At 35.8% G+C, this 20,523-nt stretch overlaps 1 protein-coding gene across 3 annotated transcripts; it reads left to right on the forward strand.

Annotated features, from left to right (window-relative positions):
* The first annotated feature begins 37 nt into the window (after window positions 1-37).
* On the forward strand, window positions 38-20,206 carry mapkapk5 (MAPK activated protein kinase 5). 3 transcript variants are annotated; one of them, XM_052555925.1, is made up of 14 exons: window positions 38-906; window positions 3,472-3,545; window positions 6,244-6,319; window positions 6,424-6,521; window positions 7,660-7,768; window positions 9,736-9,825; window positions 11,385-11,480; window positions 11,765-11,845; window positions 13,186-13,373; window positions 14,941-15,061; window positions 17,982-18,088; window positions 18,190-18,305; window positions 18,512-18,616; window positions 19,910-20,206. In XM_052555925.1, exons 1-14 carry the CDS (start codon window positions 871-873, stop codon window positions 20,002-20,004), a joined length of 1,392 nt encoding a protein of 463 aa, XP_052411885.1. In that variant the 5' UTR covers window positions 38-870; the 3' UTR covers window positions 20,005-20,206. The 3 variants fall into 3 exon arrangements, with proteins under 3 accessions (XP_052411885.1, XP_052411886.1, XP_052411884.1); XM_052555924.1 differs by having other exon boundaries at window positions 45-906; window positions 17,958-18,088; XM_052555926.1 differs by lacking the exon at window positions 9,736-9,825 and having other exon boundaries at window positions 41-906; window positions 17,958-18,088.
* The last annotated feature ends 317 nt before the right edge of the window (window positions 20,207-20,523 follow it).

A 20,523-nucleotide genomic window follows, 5' to 3' on the forward strand; every position in this document is an offset into this window, starting at 1 on the left:
ACCGCTCGGATTATAATTATTTCATTTCTAACAGAAATGTTATAACTAACAAGAAATGTAATTAATCGCCTTTAAATACGTAACAACTCGAGACAAGACACAAACCCCACGTTATTTTCGGTGAGGGTCGTTCTGACGGAGCTCCTCTGCGTTAGGTGGCGGAATGCGCGCGCCGCTGTTCGCAGAATATGGCGTATAATAAAGAAGAACAATCTTCCCCATCTTCGTATCAAAGGTAGCACTAGCACCTTAGCAAACAAACCAAGGATATTGTTTGGTATCTATGGTGCTTTTCAAAACACTGTTAATCGCTTAACGCTGGAAAGGCGAGCGAAAAACGTAGAATCAAAGAGGTCGCGCGCGCATGTAAAGCGATGAGCGCGAGAATTAGCATCTGATGTGAACGCGAGCTAACGGCTGCTGCTGATAACGGGAAGCCGACGAGGAATTACGCTTTTATTGTCCTTAGTCGGGTTTGTTACTCTCTTGTCAAAAACAGCGTAGAGCAGTTGGCAAATAGTCGCTGGAGCAACATTAAAGTAAACGGGGACTTGACTACGCTACTTTTGCCTGTGAAATCCATGCGTGAGATGTTAGCCGAGCACGTATAGCCTCAGAATCAGAAACTCTCGTCTTTACTGCTTTCCTTCTATCTTTTGGAGTTTGACAGTGTGTTGCATTTAATGCCAGTTACGCATTCAACAAGGACAGGCGCTGTTCCAAAAGTTTATCGGACAGCATGGAACTTGTACATAAGAAGGCATTTTAGCGCTCAGACCTCGTCCCACACCGAGATTTAGGTAAGATCGCACCTGCACGAGCCTGTTGAAGCCAGACAGAGAGTGAAGATCTGTGAGTGCCACACTCATCATGTCCGAGGACACCAGCGTGGACCGATTCATAAAGGTAAGGCGGCGTAACAATAAGCTAAAGTGTACAGTTAAATCTTTGAATTTTGGTAACTTATAACAGAGTTTCCATTAAGTTAACGTTACGTTACCTCAGAAACCCTTTGCGGTAGTGAACTGCAGTCTGCGCATTATCATGATTGTCACGTGACTACTAATCAGAAAAGAATGTAAATAAAAATGAATTAACAGTTTGGGGTTGAAAATATTATATATGCATATCTTAACGCTCCCACTATAAAAAGATAATTTCAGTTAACTGAACCGTTGACCTAATAACAGTCTAACACTGTGTTCAGATATTAGTGTTTTTAATAATGAAGTCATCTCGGGTCATTTGCTCTACAGTACATAAGACGCGGGATGACGCTATTTGTGTTTAAATTAAACGAGAGTGATATGAAATACAGTTTTTTTAATGAATGGTAGCAAATAAAGAACTAGTGTTACCAGAATTTGCAACATTATAATAAGTAACATGAACATCTGTAACAAGAACAAAGTGTTACAGAAAAAGCAAAACACATCTCTGTCTATATTACAAATGAACAACAACAAAACATTATAAGATCATGGGTACACTTTGAATCAAGTAAGTATCTGTCGGTTTGTGATAGATACCATGATCTTGTTTCTCTCTCTATGTAATGTAAACAGGGATTCAGCACATCTGTCAGTACAGTAAATCTCTTTTGATTTGGAGATGGAGTATTTCCACAACAAGCTCAGGATTTCATCAGCAGTCCAAATGGACAGAGCCAGTGCTAGAAAATAGATTTTACTGTACATTCCCCAGCTGATTAATCATAGTAAATTAAGACAATTGGTTTGATTTAAAAAAAAAAATTCTGAAATGTTATGTTCAACTCTGTACAAAAAAAGGTAGTTAAATATGCACAAATTTTGACAAAACGGTCAAAAATATCGAAATTGACGAGTGCATTAAAATGAATGGTTACTAAAGTAATCTCAGTTTCCAGAGAATATCCTTATTTAAAACTTTATGAACTGTATTCTCTAGCATCTGCTAACTGTCACACTTGCATTCGCGAGAGAGAAGCATTCCAGCAGATAACATACAGTCATTAAGCCCGAACCCAAAGTAGGAAGTGCTGACTGAAAGCAAAAGGAGAGCGGTTTGTTACTGGGCCATAAGTTGGCTGACTGGAGCGATATTCAAAGGGGGGAACCTCGAAGGTCTATAAGGACCGTGGTTGGCACAGTGTGAGGGCAAGGTGAATTCCGTGTCCGAGCTCTCGGGAATTTAACGAAAAGATTGTTTTTGCCGACTGACTGGGCAGTGCGAGAGCTTGATTCACCATGATAGCTGTCCCATATACTTTGATCATGAAAGGGGTGCACCCCTTATCCATCAGAAAGGTTAGAATGGATGACACGTCTAACAACAGTCAAGGAAAGCTAACACCTTAATGGCATAGAGACTTCTCATAGACGGTGCCCAATCATGGGCCAGAGCATCTAGCTTCTTTGAGAGAGAAGTTGGGCAATGAGAATCGTCTTCTGAGGTGAAGAAGTTCATCTCTGCCCTCTCAAAGTCCATTCAAATCATCTGAACCACTTGAAGGTGTAGTCTCCATTCTCCTGGAGATACAGCTTGTTCAGTTCTCCGTTCAGTCTGAGCTGCTCTGAGTGAACGCTGGTTGTGATGTGCCCATAGAAGGAGACGTCTCACTATCCTGTAGAGGGAGCGTGGCCTGATACCGCAGATTTATAAAGGCCACCACTGTCGTGTCGCCCAAACTAACAAGGATGCGGTGCCCTCTCAAGGCTGGAAAAACCTCCATCATCTCAAGGCAGTTGAGGCTTTTTCATTCTTCTGAGTCCAGCGAGGAAATAATCTTTGCACTAAAGGAGAAAATTCAATGTCTATGTATATAGGCCATTGGCTTTGCTTGGTTTGGTGGGATGAAATTCCATTGGTTAGTGCAGTTACAGGAATGTGAACCAATCAGGCTTCATTATTGAGAGTAAACAGGAGTTTCCCAAAACGTTTCACTGTGGTTTTCCTTGTATTGCCTTTATCATTATCATTTGTAAGGGCCTTCGTTCAGTTCAGTTTAGTTTAGTAGTGTTATGCAGAATATTTCAATTTACAGATTGCAAGTCTAAAATCAGTTGGCTTTAATTAATTCTAACAAATGCAGTATGAGCATTTAAAATAGCACAAGACCATTGAATCCTAAATTCAGTTCAATGGCTGTCCATTTGACTACATTATTTAGTCTTTCACTCCATTTAAATTTATTGAAATTGCAGCTCTTGACTTTTCCCATTAACAATATTTACTTATTGTGTTGTTGACTTGTGCATCATAACTCTTTGAAAACTGCTATTCATGGCCTCTATTGTGGCAGTCGCCTTTTAGATATGCATTAAAGCCTTTTCAGTTGTATGCATCATGCTGCTCTCTGCAGAAACTTACAATCTCAGAACAGGCAGAGTAATTAATTTAATTTATAATTATGCAGGCTGTTTAAAAGTCATGCCGATGAATGAGTGAATTGAATGAACTGTTCCCAAACACTGTATGTTCTTGTTACAGGAGACATCCATCTTGGAAGAGTATAACATCAATTGGACACAGAAGCTAGGAGCTGGGATCAGTGGTCCTGTGAGGTATGTTGTTATGTCCAGTTTGAAGGCTATATGGAAAGGTCATTTTTGTATAAAAAATATTTTAAATAAAAATAACATTCAGCTGTAAATCTCCACTAGCAGAAGTAGTTAATAGGCTTTTTCCTGTAGGAATGAATCTCTGTTTGAGGAAATATTTCTGAATCCTTTCCTAAGCACAGAACAACAACCAACTACAAATATTAGGGGTTAACATATCAAGGAATTATTTTGGATTAATTTGGATTAAAAAAAAATGTCCAGCATGCTCATCCCTCCTTCATGATTTAGTATTGCATTGCATAATATGTTTTGAAACTACAGAGATTTGATCATAAACCTAAGCATCGAAATATTATTTTTCGAAAACATTATTGGGAAATATACTGATATTTGTTTTATTATTATGTAAGTAGTCTGATTTAGTGTTATAAAGTTATGAAATCTCATTGATTTACATAACATGCTATTAGAATATCTTTTTACCTTTTGGTCATATCAGCATCTGCACCAGATTGTACATTTCTGCTCAGTTTGGGCCTCTAAAACTGAAATGTTTTTTCCTCCATATTCTCACTATGTCATAATATGAGCAATAAAATATGGAGCCAGAAGAGTCTCAATAAAGATAAATGCACACACTACAGTCACATATGCACACATAGGATTCATACATGCACACACATAATTCATAAATACACACACAGGATACACAAATGCACACAAAATTCACAAATGCACACACAAAATTTAAAAAGCACAGAAGATTCACAAATGCATACAAAATTCAGAAATGCACACAAAATTCAGAAATACACACACAATTTAGAAATGCAAACAACATTTACAAATGCACTCAAGATTCACAAATGCACAGGACAAGATTCACAAATGCACAGGACAAGATTCACAAATGCACAGGACAAGATTCACAAATGCACAGGACAAGATTCAGAAATGTATTTCTGATGCACACACACATATATCTTGATTTACAAACTGCTTGCGGTCTGTGAACTTCACTGCATTTGTGTGTGAATTTTGAGACTCCCCTGACTTGGCTCCACACACAAATGCCTTTTTTTAAACAGGGAATGATCTGCAACCAATCAGATATCTCCCTTGTTTTAGCCAATCACAAGAATGGCTTATAAGCCAATAAGCGAACGACTCACTTTCCTCACGCAGCGAACGACTCACTTTCCTCAGCGAACGACTCACTTACCTCACACAGCCAGCGACCCACTTTGCGCAGCGAGCGACTCACTTTCCTCACGAGTCACGCAGCGAACGACTCACTTTCCTCACCCAGCGAGCGACTCACTTTCCTCACGAGTCACGCAGCGAACGACTCACTTTCCTCACCCAGCGAGCGACTCACTTTCCTCAGCGAACGATTCACTTTCCTCACGAGTCACGCAGCGAACGACTCACTTTCCTCACCCAGCGAGAGACTCCCTTTCCTCAGCGAACGATTCACTTTCCTCAAGCAGCGAAGTTGAGCGAACGATTCACTTTCCTCACGCAGCGATCAACTAACTTTCCTAAGCGAACGACAGCCGGAGACCCACTTTTCGCAGCCAGAGAGCCACTTTCCTCTCTCAGCGGACCACTGACTCTCTCTTCATGTAGGGACTGAATATTATAATTAAAGTGACTTCTATATTGCATCCAAAAGAATATTTAGATATATTTAAATATTCAAAAAGGTTTAAACATTTTTTTTTTTTACTTTCATTAAAATATTTCAATAAAATGAAATAATTGCCTATTGCAAATTTATGAATCCATGGTTAACTTTTTTTCTGCAGTCACTGGGCTATATGTATTGAGACATTTTTAAATTAATATTTAGTAAAAAATAATAAAAAATAAACCTGAATTGTAATCTAAACATCTGTATTTTCATACAATTTAATACAATTGCTGTGTGAACACGTTCATGTGATTGGCTTATAAGTAAACAATCCCCCCACATGGGGTGCATTCTTGTGATTGGCTAAAAGAAGGGAGATATCTGATTGGTTGCAGATCATTCCCTGTTTAAAAAAAAGCATTTGTGTGTCGAGCCAAGTCAGGGGAGTCTCAAAATTCACACACAAATGCAGTGAAGTTCACAGACCGCAAGCAGTTTGTGAATCAAGATATATGTGTGTGTGTATCAGAAATACATTTCTGAATCTTGTCCTGTGCATTTGTGAATCTTGTCCTGTGCATTTGTGAATCTTGAGTGCATTTGTAAATGTTGTTTGCATTTCTGAATTGTGTGTGTATTTCTGATTTTTGTGTGCATTTGTGAATTTTGTGTGCATTTCTGAATTTTGTATGCATTTGTGAATCTTCTGTGCTTTTTAAATTTTGTGTGTGCATTTGTTAATTTTGTGTGCATTTGTGCATCTTGTGTGTGTATTTATGAATCATGTGTGTGCATCTATGAATCCTGTGTGTGCATATGTGAATGTAGTGTGTGCATTTATCTTTATTGAGACTCTTCTGGCTCCATAATAAAAGCCTGATGCATCAAATGACACTCAACAAATATACACATTCAAACTCAATAAACCTTTCAATAAACTGTTACATTAAAATGATAGATATTCAGGCTTTACAGAGTTAAGATGTTAGCTGGATTAATCAGTTGGTTGATTACAAAAAAGCAATTGATGCAGTGCATTCATATTGTTCTCTTTTTCTTCTCTAGGGTATGTGTGAAGAAGTCAACACAAGAACGGTTTGCCCTGAAAATCTTGATTGACAGACCCAAAGCCCGCAATGAGGTAGGTTGTGTGTGCAGTGTACATGGTTTAGTTTCTTTTATTAGAAGAACATCTTTTATATGGTGTTAGAGGTTAATAAACTAACCTGTGATTTTTATTTGCAGGTTAGGCTACATATGATGTGTGTCTCTCACCCCAACATTGTGAAAATAATGGAGGTGTATGCCAACAGTGTACAGTTTCCCCATGAATCCAATACAAGGTAGTGGAGTTCAACAGAATCCGCCCACACAACAGAGTAGGGCTGGACGATTCATCGAAAAGCAATCGACTTCTGACCGACGTCATTTTCCCATGTCGATTATTTCCTATTAATACTTTCCCCTTAAAAACATACTTTGTGTCGGTGCTATACGGATGTGCATTACCATTGCATTTGCTTGTTTTCCTGCGTCTCGCACGTGAGTGGCGCGTTAAAAGAATTGAAACTTTTACACACAGCACTGCTCATTAATGTCAGTTCCAAAACCATTGACCAATCAGAAGATCCTGGAGGCGGGGCAAGCGTTGCAAGCTTTTGTTTACAGTAGCAGGTTACATAACACAACGGAGTAGACATTCTGTGCTTCGCTTTATTTAAACCATTCCTGAGCGCTGCGTCTCATGGGTTTAGACACGGAGACATGTTATGTGTGAATGGCCAGCAAAAACTTACAGTAAATAGACATGTAGAGGGACAGGAAAGGACAAGATCAATGAGATGGTGCCATGCTCTTTCTCTCAATCAGCAGTGTTCTATTTGAATACATTAATTATTTTAAACATTTGTTTACAGGAGATATGAGTTATTATTTTCTTCTTTTCACATGATAAAATGTATTTTGTTTGCTAGAGATGCTGGTTATTTTTTACTTTTGGCATGGCAATATTCATTTAATTTGTTGGCAAAATAGTTATTTAAAAAAAAAAAAAAAAAAACAATATTTAGGATACTTAAAATGTGACTTTTTCCATAAGACATCTTCATTTTAAGCAAGCTTTTTCAAATTGTTTGAAATATTCAACAAATAACCATAAATAGTTTTGTTTCCATCTGTTATTTGAAAATTACAAAGATAAGAAATGCACAATTTCATTAGAAAAAAATCTGACATTTAAAAATAGAGCATTTTTACACTACAATCCTTTAATGAACTTTGAGGGCAAACAAAGCATAATAAAAGTTAAAGAATCGTAATTGAGGTACAGTGTTCAATTAATGAAGGTTTTGATTTTAGGTAAAATCGCCCAGCCCTGTAACACAGTGTTTCCTACACGTACAGTACAAGAAAATGTTTGCTAATGCTCTAAGTATCTGAAAATATAAATACACTGCTTTTTTCTGTACTTTTCTCTGATAGGGCAAAGTTACTGATTGTCATGGAAATGATGGAAGGTGGCGAGTTGTTCCACAGAATCAGTCAGCACAAGCACTTTACAGAGAAGATGGCCAGCCAGGTCACTAAACAGGTACAGTCTTTACAGTTAAAGGCCATACTGTTGAGGTAGCTCAGGTCTGGAGAGACATACTCCTTTTTTACTCAATATGGATTAATCACACAGCAGAAATAAAGGCAACAACCGCCAGTCAGATGCATGCTGTTAATAGGTCTGCATTTACTGTGTGAATGAATGACGTGGCTTTGTCATGCTTATCAAACTCAAACATGTGACACTAAGTGATTTCAGCATCTGAATTTCAATATACTAGCACATGAAAAAAATTGAATAATAGTAATATAATTTTTTTATTATACTTTTATTTTTTACTATTTTTAAATATCTTGCTAAGTTTTTTTTCTTCCATGTTTGATTTTTTTTTCTGTACAGCATTTTATTTTATTTTTATTTTAAAAAATACTTTTTTTTGTAAATTATATTCTTATTTGATTAAATTTTAAAAAGATCAAAAAAATTTATTAATTGATTTTATTAGACCATTTTTAAAGATACATTTGAATTGAGTCGTAAAACATAGAATCCAGAACAAAATAAATAGATGGGAGTAAATACAGAATTCAGGGCAAAATAACATTTGTTTCATAGGACCTTAAATTAAAAGAGCTGCTCTGTGGAGTTTGTGAACTAACAGGTTAACATTTAAAGGTACAGGTTGTAGGACCTGCCACTAGAGGGCGCACTACCAAAACAATAACAATCGTGTGGTTTGATGACGCTAAGAAAGAGCGTGGAAGGATGGGATTTGTTGTCTTCTGGGGTGGTGTTAGCGCATTGGATAAGACACATGCCTTTGGTGTGAGAGACCCGGGTTCGAATCCACTGTGAGACATCAATGTGTCCCTGAGCAAGACACTTAACCCCTAGTTGCTCCAGAGGCGTGCAACCTCTGACATATATAGCAATTGTAAGTCGCTTTGGATAAAAGCGTCAGCTAAGTGAATAAATGTAAATGTAAATGTTCTACCGAACCGCTGATGGCCATCAATCAGACGGAAATATAAATCATGGATTTGCGAGAGTAGATTACATACAAAGTCAATGCAAAGACGCGATCAGACTATGGATCAGACGCGTCCTCGCGCCCCCCGTTTGGCCTGTATGCACCATAATACTAATCTTGTTGATCGTTTTGATAGCATATGTTTTCTGTAAAGATACGAATCAAAACAACTCACCTTTCGAGTAAAACACAAGCGTGATCGGCATCTCTTTCTAGGTGAAGTTTATCGCGAAGCTATTTCTGCATTTGTCCATGACACTGTTGTCATGTGGTTACTACGTCAGTAAAGGCGGGAACAAAGGGTAACTAACTTTGACAGGCGACTGCAAAAGTATTATGATAGTATTTGGGAAATATTGGTCATCCCTATCAGTGTCGAAAACATGTAGAGAATGACCTTATTAAATCTATTGATGAATAGATACGTGACCCTGGTCAACAAAACCAGTCTTAAGTCACTGGGGTATATTTTCATATATATATATGGGGTATATATATAAAAATCCTCAGATTCCAGTTTTGAAATAGTTGCATCTCGGCCAAATGTTGTCAGATCCTAATAAACCATACATCAGTGGAAACCTTATTTATTCAGCTTTCAGATGATGTATGAATGATGTATGTCTAGGGTCACATATGTGCAATGCTGGGAAAAATGGATTGTGTTTACGACTTCGTGACATGTTTATTGTCAAATGTATGACATTTTTCCATCAGTATGACATACTTAAGGATGCATAGATGAACGAACGATTGTTTTTTCACTTATGTTAATGATTTTATTTGTTAACAACATAATTAATATTAAATTAACACATAAGGGAGTAAATATGGAATGCTTGACGCATATGACTAACTTTACAATAAAGTTATAAGTAATCTGTTGTTTTTAGTAGACATTGAAATTATAGTTGGTAAAAATTTTCATTATAAACATGAAAGCTTCAAGTAGTTTGAACATCTGTCATTTTTACAGATAAGCCTTGCATTACAACACTGTCATTCATTAAATATTGCACATCGAGACCTGAAACCAGAGAACCTGCTCTTCAAGGACAATTCACTGGTGAGGCACCTGAAAAATATTCCATAAATTCCTTTTACTTAATTGATTAAAATAATATATGTAATCGTGATTAACCGCATGATTGTCAGGAGTTAACTCATGATTAATCGCATCTTAATTGTACATTTTTATCTGTTATAAATGTACCTTTAATTAATACTTTTCAAGTTTTTTAAAACTAATCAACATGGGCATGGACAAATATGGATGCTTTTATCAAATGTATCTTTATTATTAGCGAAACTATACTCAACATAGAGCATGAAGACCAGACATGTTTCAAAGGTCATGGATGTTTTTCAAATAACTTGTCTTTTGAGACGCATGAAAAAGAGAACAGAAATACCAGGCTCCCATTTCTTCTCTTTCTTTGCACTGAGCAATTTACTTACACAAGCCTGTTTACATTATTTGCAGGACAGGGCAGCTCACTTCTTCTAAACATGCAAAATGTACATCTATTATTTATTATTATATTTGTTTGCCTCTGTGCCCACATACTGTAATTTGATGCAGCCAAATTCTCAATGAAACGGTTTTCATTGTTATATTTTACTGTTTCTGTTGTCAGACAAGCGAAAGAATATGAAAATAGTGACTAAACGCGACCCATAACATAACCAACTCTCCCTTCCGAGATGTTGTGCTGCTCCTCTTAGCCGCTCGCTGAACGGAGCAGACGCAAAACCTCATGCTTGTGCAGCAGTATCGGCGTGTCTTAGAATGAATATATATATATATATATATATATATATATATATATATATATATATATATATACATATATATATATATATATATATATATACATATATACAGTACAGACAAAAAGTTTGGACACACGTTCTCATTCAAGGAGTTTTCTTTATTTTCACGACTATGAAAATTGTAGAGTCACACTGAAGGCATCAAGGGCTATTTGACCAAGAAGGAGGGTGATGGGGTGCTGCGCCAGATGACCTGGCCTCCACAGTCACCGGACCTGAACCCAGTCGAGATGGTTTAGGGGTGAGCTGGACCATAGACTGAAGGCAAAAGGGCCAACAAGTGCTAAGCATCTCTCGGGGAACTCCTTCAAGACTGTTTGAAGACCATTTCAGGTGACTAGCTCTTGAAGCTCATCAAGAGAATGCCAAGAGTGTGCAAAGCAGTAATCAAAGCAAAAGGAGGCTACTTTGAAGAACCTACAATATGACATATTTTCAGTTGTTTCACACTTTTTGTTATGTATATTTTCAGTTGTTTCACACTTTTTGTTATGTATATTTTCAGTTGTTTCACACTTTTTGTTATGTATATAATCCCATATATAATTCCCCATGTGTTAATCCATAGTTTGATGCCTTCAGTGTGACTACAATTTTCATAGTCATGAAAATAAAGAAAACTCTGATGTAGAAGGTGTGTCCAAACTTTTGGTCTGTACTGTATATACTTTTTTTTTTTTAATCCTTGTCCCTTGAATAATTTTCGACTTTAGAATCTTTCTAAATTAAGCAAATGTTATTTAGTAAGGACATATTTTAAATCCTGTTTCTTGTGTCTGACTGCCCCATCAGGATGCTCCTGTAAAACTGTGTGATTTTGGTTTTGCCAAAATCGACCAAGGTGATTTAATGACCCCACAGTTCACACCGTACTATGTAGCACCGCAGGTAAGACCTTAGTGACTTTTTATAGATGTTAAAGTTGACTTTTCTTAATTCTTACTTTCAAAGGCGTCAAATCATGAAACATGTCCAAACTTTGACTGATGATGTGATACAGCCAATTCAAAAGATAAATTGGTAATTTTTTCAGTGCGCGTTTTTTTCTCTTTTTGATGATGATGATGATGATTAAAATAAAAACATCCATCTTGCCAGCAACACATGAAATCTTTGATCAGTTTGAAACTTTGTGACCAAATTGACAAATATGAACTAACTTTCTTCAATAGGTGCTGGAGGCACAGAGACTCCACCAGAAAGAAAAGTCTGGAATTATTCCTACCTCACCCACACCTTACACATACAACAAGGTGAACTTTGTTACTCAGTGTTATGGCTCATTCTTCAAAAAAGTTCATCCAAAATTATATTAGTGCTTTCAAACGATTAATCACATCCAAGATAAGTTTTTGTTTGCATAAAATGTGTGCACTGTGTATATTTATCATGTATATTTATATATGTATGCGATTAGTTGTAATTAATCATTTGACAGGACTAATGATCATCTATTTGATGTCCACTGGTAATTTTTTTTTACAGTGCAAATATTCAAATTCTTGCCTGCTATCTTATTCCTCCTGTAGAGTAACAATAATACTTTACTGAATTTCAACATTTATTACTACAGCAAATATTATCATTTTGGTCTACACACATTACTGACTTTTTTTGCTCTTCGATTTGTGCAATAATTAATACTTTTGAATGGACTGAAATAATTTGTTTCGCCATTGAATGTTTTTCTTTATTGAATGTTTTCTTTGCCAGTGGTTTTCAGTCTTGGTCCTGTGGACCTGCTGCACATTTTTGTATGTTTCCCTTCAATAACACAACTTATTTAGATGATTAAATCATTAAGAGAAAACTCTGTGAAATAAACTGAGTGTGTCGAAGAAGATAGACATACAAAATGTGCAGTGCTACAAGCACTTGGATTGAAGACTGCTTTTCCATTATTTGACTTTTTACCACATCAGTGTTATTTATTTCAGATATATCTTTTTAAAATTGTATAATGCAAAAACTAAACAGTTATTCAGGACTTTTAATGTTTGGTCACACTTTTTCTTCTTGTCTAAGTGTAGAGTTTAGTTGGCATTTTCTTTTCAACTTTCCATATACTGCACATTAAGTAGTGTATATAAGCACATACCTTCTTAGTCTACAGCAGTAAACTATGAAACGCTGTGTTGCTGCTTTTCAATAAGTGCCCCCTGCTGTCAGAGAGTGAATTTGCATCTCATTCGGGCCATCTGCTGTTTTTGTTTTTTGCAGATATTTTATGTAGTAAAGTTTCAATTTTAAAGTCACACCATTCTGTTCATTTTGTTTAAATTAAGTGATTAATTTTTATTTGTATTATTTTATTTATTTATTTATTTGATTTGGGATATGATTTCAAATTGTTTAGTTTTGTTATTTGACATTTAAATTTCACAAATAAAAATGCAGCATTTTATCTGAGAAATAATAAAAGGACAGCTTTTCATTTATAATTTGTCCTAAACCTCATCTTGTTAAAAAATGTGAGAAAGTCGTATCGTGAAATCAGTATTGTGAATCGTATTACAAGAAATGACTGAAGGGGTTTAGCTTGCTAGCTGTGAAGCCAGTGCATTGATTCTTCTTTTTATTTTCCACTATTTAGAGCTGTGACTTATGGTCCTTAGGGGTGATCGTCTATGTAATGCTCTGCGGATATCCTCCATTTTTCTCCAAACACCACAGCCGTACTATCCCAAAAGATATGCGCAAAAAAATCATGACTGGCAGCTTTGACTTCCCAGAGGAGGAGTGGAGTCAAATATCTGAAATGGCCAAGGACATTGTCCGCAAGTGAGTGTCTTGCCATTTACTTCCAGAAATGCTTCTGTGCTTATTTGTGGCAAAGAACAGAGTATGCATAGACATGTATTGAATCTTTTACTCTTGTGGCTGGGAGTCTACGGCATCCCCTAGGTCTTTATGGTAAAACGGTTTGAAATTTGGTAGAATAATTAAGTTGAGTTTTAAAATTGTTGTTGCCAGATTTTATGTCAGATGCTCAAATAATTAATTGTGCACATCTGACAGGAAACAAAAACCTCAATAAGGGGTCTTTAACAATTGTAAACAATAAAAAGAAGAAAAAGTTAGCACACCACAGTTCATTTCATGTTCTTAAAATAAGTGAAGTTTCCAGCCCTATGGCTCTTCATCAGACGGTTGTGGTTTGAAGGTATGCAGCTGTGACTGGAAACAAATTTTTTTTTTTTTTTTTGATTGGTTTATTAACACTAGGGCTGTGCAAAAAAAAAATTGAATGCGATTTTCATGTGCATCTCATCAGTAAAGGTGCTCCTGTGATGTGCGTTCAGATCAGGGTTGTCAGGTTTTCACAAAAAAAGCCTGCCCAGTTGCTTCTCAAAACTAGCTCAGTCGCATTTCCAGGGGGTTCCCCGATAAAAATTGTGTCCCGGGGATAAAATACATATTTTTTTGTGGCAGGGTTGCCTTGGTAAAATTCACATTTTAGGGGCTAAATAGCATACTATTGGGATTGGGGTCTCTTCAACCCACGGACATGAAAAACAACTGCGGACTTGGCAACACTGGTTCAGGTGGAGCGGCAATGGATCGCCTGTGATTTTTGAAATCAAATTTATGTAGATTGTAAGTGAACTACGGCTTTGGGTAGTAAATGCCAACCAGTGTTGCCAAGTCTGTGATTGTTTTTCCAATAACTTCATATTTAGCCCCTAAAATGCAAATTTTGCCAAGGGAACACTGCCAAAAAAACGTGTATTTTATTGCTTGGAACAAAACGCGATTGGGCTAGTTTTGAAAAGCAGTTGGGCAGGTTTTGAAAACCTGGCAACCCTGATCTGTACGCACAATATAAACTACTGATCACAGGAGCACCTTTACTGACGAGATGCACATGAAAATCGCATTGTTTTTTTTGCACAGCCCTAATTTACATCTACACCTCCAAGTCTAAACCTACCCCTTACAATAATGTTAACTAAGTAATTATTGTACAGTGTAAAAATTAGGCTATATTTATGTGTGTATGCCCAGTAGCTGCAGCTTATATCCCTTCTAGCCTTAACCTCATCAGACTGATACGAAACGTCACCTGTGAAAAATATTTGCATTTTTGGAGCTGTGGTTTACCAACCTTTCATCCTTTTTATATGCTCATTCTCTAATGCCACTAGGAGTTTAGGATTTACATTGTACATATATGCATTTAGCACATGCTTTTATCCAAAGTGACCACAATTTGTGACTTAAATCAACTTTAGTCTATCTTGAAACAATTATGAAGTAGCTAAGTAAATTTAGTTAAACTGCTGCTCAATTTCAGTGGTGTAAACCAATGTTTTTGTTACTCAATTCTAGCATATTTTGTTGCATTAAGGCTACTTAAAGTAAAGCCCGAGGAGAGACTAACCATAGAGGGAGTGTTAGCCCATCCCTGGCTCAACTGCACTGAAGCGCTGGACAATGTGCTTCCGTCTGCTCAAATGATGATGGACAAGGTGAGATCCAATGAAAGACAACTTTTAAAGGGGTCATATGATGTTGGTAAAAAGAACATTTTGTGTATTTGGTGTAATGCAATGTGTTTGTGTGGTTTAAGGTATAAAAAAAAACATTATTTTCCACATAATGTACATTATTGTTTCTCCTCTATGCTATGCCTTTCTGTAATTTTTCAGAAATTTTGTCACTATATAGTGCATTGCGACTGGCCAAATGTGTCATGCGTGTGATGGAAATGTTACGCTCCTTGCCATACTGTGATGATGTGTGTCCCGGCGCAACAAGACAATAAAACCCATTACAAACGAGGCATTTGTTGCATCCACTGGGGACATAATTACTGATTATAATGACTTATGCGGTCTTTTTATGCATTCTGTATTGCGCCACATAAAGAGAAAGCCATGTCTGCATTTGTGATTGGAGAAATGACAAACAATGAGCGCTACTCTACACTGCTCAAAACTCGCGTTTGATTAATAAGTGGCAAATACTTTAAATATGAAAACTTTTTACAGGATATGTCAGAAGCGCCAGACTGTCCTTGCAAAGTTGGAACTGCCCCACTTTATAGAAACAGACACTGGGATTGTAGACTACTCACAGGAAACAGTCCTTGTCCTCCTTAAACTGCGCTGCACACATCTGAATATTTGGGTTGAACTGTTCTAGAACAGTGTTTATAAATACAACGGGCCGTTTTAGGGGTGTGTGGTTGACCCTTAACTTTTATAAAGAATATCTCTTTGGATTAGAGACCTTAGTCTTTGCAACTTTACAGATCTTCTTTATGCACCAAGAGCTTGTAACATTCAAAGAAAAAGGACATTTAAATCACATCAAATTACCCCTTTAAAAGTTTAGTTAAGTTGTATCTGCCAATGTTTAAAGTGCCCCTATTATGGTTAATGAAAGGTATATATTTTGGTTTTGGGAGTCCACAACAATAGGTCGACATGCATGCAAGGTCAAAAAACACTTTCATTGTCTTATAATATGCATTTATTTTTACCTTACTTGCTCAACGACTCCCAAACGTCTCATTCAACAATTCATTTTTCCAAACTCCTCCTTTGCATGACAATGATAAAGCAGTGTTTGTGAGCGCAGTGCTGCTTTGTATTTAACATTACTGGGGAAACCACTATTTTTACTATTTTAAAACTGCACCTTGTAGCAAATAATTTGCATATTCATTACGACCTATGCGAAAATCGACTGATGGTTTAATGCAGCAAACACACAGCTGTAGAAGTGAACCGGTATATATCCCACGGGGGAAGCCCTGCCCAGCTTCAGTGTTTAAGGGATTGGGGAGTTCTAGTTTTCTGTGAGTGGGTTGTTAATATGCTAATGTTTCATGTTGATGTCAACGTGAAATGACTTGATTTGTTTTTAAAATGACTTGCTTCAGTGATTCGGAATGTACTCTTCCTTTGGGGGGATTACTTTAAACACAGTGCACTTTCATATTTAAAACTTTGCCGAAAAAATTAGTATACTTAGAAGTGTGTTACACAGTACATGAAAAGTAATTTTTTTAAATCCATAATGGGGCACTTTAATGCACTTGTTGCAAACTCAGTCCCCCTGAAGCAATGCTTTCATTTTATTTTCAACTTCATTATTGGTACATTTAAATGTGGGAGGAAAAAATTAGTATTGTTGCATTGAACTTTAGCATCTTAAATTTAGCTCTGGTATAAGTTGAAGCTAAACTATGTAGCTTTCAGCCGTACCTCACAGATACGCTGTTTTGTTTAAATCAAAGTGTAAATAAACGTAGAAAACATACGCATGGGGTGGCTATTTGCGTTCAATGGATACTCTATTCTACTCACAAAATGGCACTACAGTGACATGGAGACAAATTGTTGAATAAAGTCGTTATTTTTGTTTTCTTTCCATACAAAAAGTATTCTTGTAGCATTGTAAAATTACGGTTGAACTCCTGATGTTGCATGGATTATGTTACCGATCTCCTTGCTACGTTTCTTGACGTTGATCATGTTACTTACATTCCTGTCTATGAGAGGGTCAGAGAGCTATCAGAATGCATCAGAAATATCTTGATTTGTGTTCCAAAGATGAACGAAGGTCTTACGGGTTTGGAATGACATGAGGGTGAGTTACTTTGGGTGGAGTAACCCTTTAAAGTGACAGCAGTCTTATATTCCTACTATGTCATTCATGTGACTCAGACAACAAAAGAGAGAACATTTCTTACTCCTCTTTACTAAATTACTTTTGTAATTTTAATCAGAAGAATTATATATTTAATTTACACAGTGAAGAATATAAAGTGTTTTATACATTTGATTACTTTATACAATGTATGTAGAATTTCTTATTTGTTCTACTGTAGTTTTGTTTTTAAATTTCTTATTCTTTAATCACTAACTGTTTACTTGACTTAAGTGAGCTTGAGTTTTTTTTATGCTAGTTTTTTGTGCTATTGATACTGGTGACAAGAATTATCAAATTTGTGTATTTTTTTAAATATCATACAGACCTATAATAATTATATTGTGAAGTTTATCATTACCATATAATATAATTATTGTATCGATATAAGATATTTGGTCATATTGCCCACCCCTACTGGTATTACCGATTTATGTATTTGTTGTGCTAGGATTTCATATTTATTGTTTTTATAGTGCTTTATACAATACAGATTGTTTCAAATTAGCTTTTTAGAAATAAAAAGGAAAATACCAGTGTTAATGTGGAAAAATTCATCCGTTATGACAATTTATTTTTCAGAGGTTAAAACTTGAACTCCGAATCGACTCTTTGTGCATACATTTGAATATAGTTCATATATTGAATACTATTGCTGTATATGCATAAACAATATAGAAGTTATTTGTTGTTATATTATTAATTTAGGCAGTTGTGGCTGGAATCCAACAGGCCCATGCTGAACAACTGGCCAACATGAGGATACAGGACCTGAATGTCAATCTAAAGCCACTCAACTCAGTCAACAACCCCATTTTGAGAAAGAGAAAGCTACTTGGGTAAGTCAGTCATTTTTGCTCTGTTTCTTTTCAGTTAATTGATATATTCTGTTTATTAGCAGAATGCACTTATAGATCCGTTCGATTTCTGCCTCATTCAGCACCAAACCTAGTGATGAACTTTTCATCAATGATCCTGAGAATGAGGTAGAAGACACCAACGTGGCTCTGGAAAAACTACGAGATGTAATCGCACAGTGCATCTTACCACAGGCTGGTATGTATGGACATGCATTGGTTTGTGGTGTTTATAATCCACATGTTAATCTTCAATAAATCAGGACTGAGACAGAAGATAATTGTTTGACACTGGTCATGATATTTTCCACAACAATCCTCAAATCCAGAGACGTTTGCTTTGAATGTGTAGCTTTCATAATTGTTTTTTTACAATTTGCAGTATCTTTGTGTTGCTTTTTACAGGTGACAATGAGGATGAGAAGCTGAATGAAGTTATGCATGAAGCGTGGCGATTCAATCGAGATTGTAAACTACTACGAGATGGTTTGCAAGGGTTAAGTTGGGATGGTATGTGTTTGTGTCTTTTAGTTTATTTACTAGTAGCTTTACTGTGGTTGAAGGTAGAATAACATCCAACTTTTTACTATAGACTAAAATTGGATGTCTGATTCTAATGAATTCAAGGTGAGCGCTCATATCAAAAAGATTGAAGTTTGTCATTTGAATCAGAGGATTTTTAATTACTAATACCATTAAATGGTATCCTTATGTTAGTATGTTGGTTATAAACAGTCTAGAGCATGTAAGGTCCACACAATTGGTCCAAGGAAGGTCTCCAATGGTCAATGAAAGTTAAAGTAAAATTGTAATCTGACTCCATTTTATTATGACCTCACATTTGAGTTAGAATGCCAATTATTATTATTATTATTGAGCATTTATAGGGTAATTTATCTAAACATCTGAATTTTTTGTTATTCTTTAATATTATTGTACAATTTGTATTGTCACTTGAAGATATCGCTTCGGTCGTTAGCATATCATACGGTCATATTCTCGTCAGTCTTGGTTATTAGACAGTGGTAATTGGCTAATACTGTACTTTAGATGCCCACTTCTTTGCTTGCTCATTCTAAAAGTACTTTTATTTAGCCCCCATAGATTTTTATACACTTGAATAAAGCAACATTATTTCTAGTCAGAGATTATGACCACTACTATAGATATCTCAACTGAATATTAGTCCGTTACTAACCTAAGGCAGAAACTAAGGTAACAAGGATAGAATGTAATCCACAAGAGTAAAACAGAACAAAATTAAATGTAACAATTTATTATCAGTCAGGTAAATATGTATTATGCCCATTACATTACAGGATGGACAAAAAATAAGACCGAAATAGCATTTCATTAAGGAAATACTAGTTGCGTAGCAGCTCAACAATAGAGTTACAGATTCAGGTAAGAGTTTGTAGGGTTTGTTTCTGTTTAAATGATATCTAGGATTAGTGTTTTAGTTCAAAATGTCAATTATGTTTTTTCTTTAAGCTTTTAAGTGCTTAAGATGCTGAATTGGTTATGAAGAAAGAGCTTGAAATTTATTCATTTTGAAAGTAAGTGAAGACAAAAATGGGACAAATGCCTAACCAGTACTTGGCAGTAGCAGAAAGATTTGGTCAAGTCAAATGAAATGATTATCAAATTAAATATGATGATGTAGACTTGTTGTTTTAGTTGATTTTAACTAAACCTGGAAAAGCACAAGCAGATGTATGGGCCATCCTTGACTAATTAATTGCATCATTTCGATCTATAGTATTTCATATAATACCAACCTGTTATGTTTTTCTTTCTTCACAGGTAGATCATTTTCAGACAAAGTAGATCGCTTAAAGCTGGCTGAAATTGTCAAACAGGCCATTGAAGAAAAGACAAATTTACAGGACTCCCAATAGCAAGTGCTGAAATTTGAATCCCTTTTGTACTGTTAATTATAATTGTCATTAGGCATATGATTGCAAAATGTTTTTGTTTTAAATTGCAGACTTTTTTCCATGGTCATACTGTAGTCTGTTGTAAAGCTCTAGCTGAAACCAAGTTGTTGTTGGAATGATTTGTTTTCACTACAGACTGCAGTAAAGAAATATTTTAAAGAAATTGCAAAGCAGTTTTCATTTCTGGTTTTCATAATGAAAAATAGGGGTAAAATATCTATATTAGATAATCTTTTATAATTGATCTTAGCTCAGTTAATTGAATTGATTCAAAACGTTGTCACTAATTAAAAGAAGATAATAAGATAATGTTACGCATTTAAAAAAGTGGGACACAGTAGTGCATAGATGGGAATAAAAAGTTTCATAAAACTGGACAAATAATTTTAAGAGTTTGTCTTAAAATGTTTACCTTTTGACTATAAGGTGGCGCTGCTAGTAAATGTTTGTTGTATTATCAGAGGATGCTTACAGTGGCAC

This window comes from Carassius gibelio, chromosome B5 (genome assembly GCF_023724105.1).
Source record: "Carassius gibelio isolate Cgi1373 ecotype wild population from Czech Republic chromosome B5, carGib1.2-hapl.c, whole genome shotgun sequence".
In the NCBI taxonomy this organism is placed as follows: domain Eukaryota; kingdom Metazoa; phylum Chordata; class Actinopteri; order Cypriniformes; family Cyprinidae; genus Carassius; species Carassius gibelio.